Source organism: Malaclemys terrapin, chromosome 5 (assembly GCF_027887155.1).
Source record: "Malaclemys terrapin pileata isolate rMalTer1 chromosome 5, rMalTer1.hap1, whole genome shotgun sequence".
NCBI classification, from domain to species: domain Eukaryota; kingdom Metazoa; phylum Chordata; order Testudines; family Emydidae; genus Malaclemys; species Malaclemys terrapin.
The window spans coordinates 20,620,123-20,627,799 of NC_071509.1; the positions used below are offsets into that span (position 1 = coordinate 20,620,123).

Below are 7,677 nucleotides of genomic sequence, written 5' to 3' on the forward strand. Positions count from 1 at the left end.
ATTTCGTTTCATAAAACTACTAATGGATCATTTAGATGGAGGTTTGAGGTTGTCTATGGGACTATGAAAAAACGTCCTATTTTGATCTCTGGTACAAGGGTGTGCACAGATAATCCATTGCTTTTGCTGATGTGTGCAGTTAAGCTAGTAGCACATCTTAAAGCGTCCTTTGATTTATTTTACACTGTGGTATAAGTTATAATACTGCAATAGCATCTGGAGGCCATAGCTACTTTGTGCACGGCACTCTAAAAACATAACAAAAATATGGTTCCTGCCCTAAACAGTTTACAAACTACAAATTAATTTTGAGTTATGAACGCCATCATCTGTGTGTTAAACCTTGAGCTAAACATTGCTATGTAAAAAGAAGGATAGTTGGTGGAGAGCCCCCAGGCATGCTACCCTCCCCCGCACCATCAAAAGTCATTTACTTAAAGGGTTCATCCCACCCAGGTCAAGATGTTCAAACCCTTTAGTTGGATTGCTTAAATTTCCACAAGTTTTCTGCTTCAGAATCCTACATTCCGTATAGCAAACAGAGGTTTTTCTAGGACACTAACACTATGGGTGACAATATTGCTTCTCCAAAACTGTGCTTCCCGTAGGGCATTAGGGAACCATTAGGTTGTTATCAGTCCTTCATTATTGTAGGATCTGAGCACCCCCTTGGTGTTTTACTTACATCTTGGTCTTCCATCAGCCTGAGAGACTGTAGCCTGGGCCTCCCTGAAGCCTTATTAAACATGGGCTATTAGCAAGTGTACTATGGTTTAATAAATTATGTCAATTATAGTGGATCTGGCATGACTGTTAGTTTATGCTTCTGGAATATGTACATCTCCCGTGTTCAACAACTCTCTTGTAATTTTATTGTATGGCATATTTCCTAGAGCTTACAAAACAGAACTTGAATTTAAAATATTACATTTTTTTTTGGTAAAGGTTTAGCTTTCACTCTTGTATTTTTAGGCCAGAGTAAGTTCTGAGCAAGAGCACTTCCTGATTGTACCTTTTGGACTTCTTTATAGTGAGGTTTCTGCATCCAGTTTGGTAAGTGCTAGTTTCTATTTCTATACCAAGAGAACATGGATATAAACCTCTAAATTCTGTCTAGCATATATGTATGTTAAACTTAGATAAGCATGTTTTAGAAAATACTACAAGTTATTTTCTGCTGCAGTCTCATGGCCAGAACAGTTTTGCTGCATGTTTTTTTAAAGAGTTTGACTGATTTCAGTATCCTTCATGCTGGAAGTAAAATACTTCTCTTTTTAATGGACATAAAATTTCAGATTGTAATTTGAGTATAAACTCTTGGTCCTTAGTTTTTTTCATATGCTAAAATAAATCTACATTATCCTAAATTTTAATTTGAGGTATTAATTACATAAAAACTGCACAAGACTGAGAGTGGAGAATTCTTGAGTTCTAGTCCTTTCTCCAACATTAATTCCGTCTGTTACCTTGGGCAATTTCTGTAATCTCTCTTCCTCAGTTTCTTCATGTACTTACAGTACCTGTTTTGTAGGTTAATATATATTTATAGTTTTAATGATTTTGCAGTGATTTCACGACATGAAGTGCTAAGTATTTCCTTTGCTGCCTTTAATTCTGGATTACAGAAAGACAATAGATTTGGATTAACCAAGTATATTCTCTTTTCCAGATCTTGTTGAAAATAAATAGTAGTGCATAATAACAGGCCTACACCTAGGGCAATGGGACTGTGGTGACAGATAGCCGAAAAATCAAGTTGGCACAGTTGTGTCAAAGGTTATAATTTTGTTTTTGTCATGTGACTTTCAGATATTGTTTGTGGGAGGGTAGTGTTATGAAGCCTCCTCTGCAACTAAAAATCTCTTTAAATAAATAAATAAATAAAATAAAGCCTAGTGATGCAAGACTGCTACTTCTCATCAAGCTCAAGGAAGATCCAGCAGTGACTCAAAGGCTTGCATACCGCAGCACCCCTCAAAAGGACATAAAGCCATGGTACTATCCATGGCAATGCTGAAATAATTTAGCATTAAGACTAATTCATTACTTATGCCTGTAGTGGCCGCAGATCCCCAAACTAGATGTCTTAGTCCTCTCTGACACTATTTTGGGAAACTGCATAGTTCTGTCTAAACTGGTGTTAGTATGGCTTGAGAACAGGATAAAGGAGAAAAGAGGGAAAATAACTGAACTCTGTATATTATTGTCTGCAACAATTAAAGAAAATCAAGACATTACCTGTAAGACTGAATTTCTGGAAAACCAAGCATTCAATACAAATCTGTGGCTAGGGGGTGTCCCAATAAGCCTAGAGGGCAAGAATTTAGTTGCATTTCTTAATCAATTAGTATCTAAGGTTCTTAAAATTAAACACTGATGATGGTCCAATTTACATATAAAGAGTCTACAGACTTTCAAAGACAGCTTTAGTTGCCAATCAAAGACCAAAGTAAAGTATTCTATACATAGTCTCAAGATTTATTGACAACCTGTAGATACTTGTTTGCAGCCAGAAAGGAAAAAGAAATCTAGTATAAAAAGGATCAGATTTCTTTCTTTCTAGATTTGGGATTAATCAATGAGGAAAAAGAGGGGCCTGAATAACATTCCAGGAGCTGAATGTTAAGGGAACCTTATTATTAGCAGCTAAAAAAAGTGACCTGAAAAGAAATAGGCAAAGAAGTGAGCTTGTACTCTTTCTTGCTGCATTATGATGCATAAAAGAGGACTGAAAAGTTTTGTGTTAGTTTTCTAAAAGGCTTTTTCTCCTTGCTTGTTTTTTTACATTAGTAATTCAGGCCGTGTCTAGGCTGAAAGACACTCTGATCAGTGAAGAACTAGTGGAAATGTCATCACAAGAATCAAGGGAGTGAAAGTTGAACAATGTAGGGGGGGGGGAATAATTTGTTTATACAATTGCTTGTTGATGGATTTGATTTCTTACAAAAGAGCAATGATATAGAAAGCTCATTTGGTGTTACTGTAGACCAATTCTACAGCTGTTTAAAATATATTGATCTTAAAGCTTAATATTGTTGCTGTTAATGACATCGGTTTATATACGTTTATATATAACATACTGTTATGTAGTATGATATTGTTAAAATACAATAATATAATTTTTAAAACTGCTATAGGAAGATGCTGAATTAAATACATTTGGGACAACAATAACTTATAAAACTTTTTATTACAATGTTTTCTTATATTGTCAGGTTAAAATCAATATTCAAGGAGATATAGTTGATCGTGGAAGCACTAACCTGGGAGTAAACCAAGCTGGTTTTACGTTGCACTCTGCAATTTATGCTGCTCGACCTGATGTTAAATGCATTGTTCATATCCATACACCAGCAGGGGCAGCGGTAAGCAGTTCCTCTTACTGTAGATTTTAAGAGAAGTGTAGCTGTTCCCAAGTAGTCATATAATTACTTTGTAGTTTAAGGGCTTGATCCCCTGAAACCAGTATTCTAATGAGGAGTCCTATTTGAAGTCAAATTAGTTAATGAGCGTGTGAGTATTCCTGCCTTGTGAGTGCTTGCAAAATTGGGCCGTACTGTAGAAATTGACACTATCTGTGCTAATATTGTTTATGAATATGAAATCTTGGATCAATATTTAGAAATAACACTAGACAAATGGCAAATTTCAGATTGTAAATAGAACCTTTTCAGTCAATGGGTCATAACAAGGTAAAGTGTCCTCCAGTGGCCCGGTAAGGCACACTTTGTAATATTTTCTGCATATATATGCTATGTATTGGAGTACTTGCGTCCTATCTATATTTTGTTCTGGTAGCACATCTGTAACTGATTCACAGCACAAGTAGCAGCATTGATCTCAAACAGTGGGCTTTGTGATGACCATGTTGACTTGTAGATCCCTGTTTTTATCCATCTCCAAGAACAACTAGTTATAAATCATTATCAATTCCACCTCAGAAGCTTTTTTAGGAGCCAACCCAGTGACTGAGTTTCAAATATTCAGGAAATTGCTTTATTGCAGTTCTTATTTTGATATTTTTCTTATTAAATTGATTCAGAACAGCAATAAAATGATTTTAAGGTGGATAACAAGACCCAAATTGAGTAAGTTCCAAATTTTGGATCATATTCTGAGGATTTTAAGCTATAAAAATGATTGTTGTTTTTAACCATGATTTTGTATAATAAGCTGCAGGAAAGCTTGTCACTTATAATCTTATATTTTAAAATATTCACTTAAAAGAGAGTATGAATTAAGGGTAAGAGGCTGATTTTCTAAATCTTTTCACATTTCTGTCTTGTCTTCTGACCAATCTTCAGTTCTCCTGCTTTTAAATGTCTCAGTTGTATTTAAATATTAACAATGAAATTTCACCCTCCACTTCACTCATTAGTGTATATAATGTATACCAATGACTTCTTGTTTTTATTTACTTCTCTCTCAAAATCTACTATTATGTTTCTCAGGTTTCTGCAATGAAGTGTGGTCTCTTGCCAATTTCACCAGAAGCACTCTCTCTTGGAGAAGTGGCCTATCATGACTACCATGGTATTCTGGTTGACGATGAAGAAAAAGTGTTAATTCAGAAAAACTTGGGACCTAAAAGCAAGGTCAGTTATTCCATACATAGGTCAATATTAAAAGAAAATAGCGATTTTTTTTTTTTTTTTTTATTGGAAATGGGAAGGAAGGGAGGTATGTTTGTTTAGTTCTTGGCAGGTAGGTTTCTTGTAGCAGCTCATATTCCTTGCAATGTCTATTTCTTCTAGGTCCTTATTCTCAGAAACCATGGCTTGGTATCAGTTGGGGAGACCGTTGAAGAGGCTTTCTACTATATTCATAATCTAGTAGTTGCCTGTGAGATTCAAGTAAGAATCTTAATATATTATATAATGAATCTGCTATCTATAACAACATGATACATAACCTTCAAACAGATGGATAGTTGAATGATTAAGAAGTGACAGTTTCAATCTAAACTAAAATGTGGTTTAATTATTTTTAAGGTACGTACCCTGGCCAGTGCAGGTGGGCCTGACAACTTAGTGCTGTTAGACCCTGGAAAATACAAAGCCAAATCTCGTTCTCCTGAGTCTCCAGCAGCTGAGGGTACTGTATCCCATCCAAAATGGCAGATTGGAGAGCAGGAGTTTGAAGCCCTTATGCGAATGCTTGATAATCTGGTAAAGCAAATAACATCATATCTAATGAGTTTTTATATGATGAATGCAAAGTTCTTTCTTAAGTGCTATAAAGAAACTAAGATTTTTTTCAGGTTTTTTGATCATGGTTTACTTTTTTTTTTATTTGCTGACAAATTTGATTCTTGAGATTCCAAAATACTAAGTTTTTCTTAGGTTAGTGTCTAGGCTATAATGTGAAAAAAGAACCATGTAGGTTAATTCATTTATTAATCTTTAATCTAAGTATTTAAAGCTTCCATGTAAGATAGAATAGTCAGTTACGGCCTGATTCAAAGCCCACTAAAGTCAGTGGAAAGACTCTTCTTGCTGTCAGAGGGCTTTGGATCAGGCCTTAATGTTCATACTCACTAGGTTCTGTACCTCTTGTAATACAGACTGGTTCCTTTTGTTAGTTGTGATTGTGGTGCATGCAGCCTCTTCAGATAATAACATGCAGCCCTTTCCTCCTTACCCCTTAACAAAAAGGTGGAGTCTAAAGGTAAACTTGGACTTCTCGGGATGTCACATTGTTAGAGGGGTCTTTGCGTATTAACACAGAATGATGGTCCATATGGCTCCATGGATAGAACATTTGTCTGAGGGTCATAGGTTAAAGTCTACACGATCATTCTGAATAATGCCCAGCAATGACATTGCCTGTGATATAGGTTATGATTCAGACTAAATCTTTACCCAGCTTGAAGCTAGGATATTTTTAGAGAGATTGGGTATTCCCGGTATCTGGAACAATGTTTCCTTCTTTCAACAAAACCATTTCCAGTGTCCAAAGCTCAGTATGAGCAATCACTGAGTGATCAATCATTGCTATTTCTACAGAAAGCCACTACACTAATATGAAAGTTTATTTTATCCTGTGTCCCAATTTGCCTTAAAATCCAGAGCTTCTCTACTAGACTGAGCTGCTTTAATGTATCCTACAAAACTGACATGCTTTGACTAGCCACAAGAGGCTGTTAAAGGATGATGCCATCAACACCATCTTTCCCTACAGTCCGTGAACCCTCAACCTGGAGAGAGACCAGAGGTTGTTCCCAAACTTTCATCTCCCATGCAACAGCCCTCAATAAATGCCATTTCAACCGTGTGTGTGTGTGTGTGTGTGTGTGTGTGTGTGTGTGTGTGTAAAAAACATGAAATTAAATTGTGGTAAACTATATATTTCCTTTAAAAAACAAATTTAGAGTTAAAAAAGTTAGAAAAGTTAAAACAGAAAGGACCATATGTTTAAGGTTAGAGTGTAGTATATAGTGCATCATTCTAACACTTCTTGTTTCTCAACTTACCTTTATTGCCAGACATTTGGTAATGTGTATTAACTGATGCAAAGAGCTTAAGAGCTTGGTTATAATATGACATTGGGATGTGCGTTTATGGTCCATTACTTCATCTCTTATCAGACACACCCACCCTAAAAGTTTAAAGAGACAGAGGGTAATTTTGTAACATCCTGTATCTTAATTTAGCTGGGCTCTGGCTTGCAAGAGCAACTTGTCTCAGGAAGTAGTCATATACAAATATACTGATACAATCCTGACTCGTAACAATTGTTACCATAATTTTATGATATTAATATGGCTATTCTCCCTTCTCACCACAATATTAAATGTGTGTAATGAGTCCCTGGCCATGTAGTCAACTGTAGGTAATCTCCAACACCATTTTCGTATATCTGTTATCTACCTCCAGTCCGGATGCACTTTGGTTGGTGGAAAATGGGACAGCAGCCAAGGCATCGTTGCAGGGTAATAGTGCTTTACACATGGAACTACCTCAGAGGAAACTGACTAAAGATTACACAATTATAGTCAAATGGTCTCTGCAACATGCTTCATTTATAAAGAATTTATTGCCATATGAAATGGACTATAATTACACTTTTCGCCCTGTATCCAATTCAGAAGGCTTTGCATGTGGAAAATTTTGAGAGAAACTAACAAACAAGTAACAAACAGTAAGTTTCCTTTCACTGTGTGAAGTGCTATTTTATCAAGAAGAAACCAAACTCAGAACAAAAGAGAAAGAAAGGGAAAAAAGATGAGACGCTGGGAAGGGAAAGGAAAGACTAATTAAGAGAAAGTAGGAGAAAACCAAAGAGAAGCCATACAATGGGATGGAGTGCAAGTGTGAAGAGGAAAAGAGAGAGTAGGCAGAAAGAGTTGTAGTATTCCTAACCTCAGTACTCACATAATCTTTTTTTAAACAAAATTACGTAAACATTTAAAATTACCTACCGTTGTATTTTGTAGCCCGCTAGCTTTCAGAATAATTATTTCACTACTACAAGCTAAATGATAAGTTTTGACACTGCAGGTGAAAGACTTCCCTCTTCCCCACCCCATCCTCTATCTTCAATTACCTTTTATCCCACTCTCTTTTATATGTGGAGATATACCTATCTCATGGAACTGGAAGGGACTCCGAAATGAGTCCAGCTGCCTGCCTTCACTAGCAGGACCAAATACTAATTTTGCCCTAGATACCTAAGTGG

At 36.1% G+C, this 7,677-nt stretch overlaps 1 protein-coding gene across 14 annotated transcripts in view; it reads left to right on the forward strand.

Annotated features, from left to right (window-relative positions):
* ADD1 (adducin 1) overlaps positions 1–7,677 on the forward strand; it is a 112,233-nt gene that overhangs the window by 67,202 nt on the left and 37,354 nt on the right. For all 14 annotated transcript variants that reach the window (XM_054030821.1, XM_054030827.1, XM_054030830.1 and 11 more), the window contains 5 exons: positions 973–1,053; positions 3,216–3,365; positions 4,452–4,595; positions 4,755–4,853; positions 4,992–5,168. In XM_054030821.1, the coding sequence (XP_053886796.1) occupies positions 973–1,053; positions 3,216–3,365; positions 4,452–4,595; positions 4,755–4,853; positions 4,992–5,168 (651 nt within the window). The remainder of the gene's footprint in view (positions 1–972; positions 1,054–3,215; positions 3,366–4,451; positions 4,596–4,754; positions 4,854–4,991; positions 5,169–7,677) is intronic.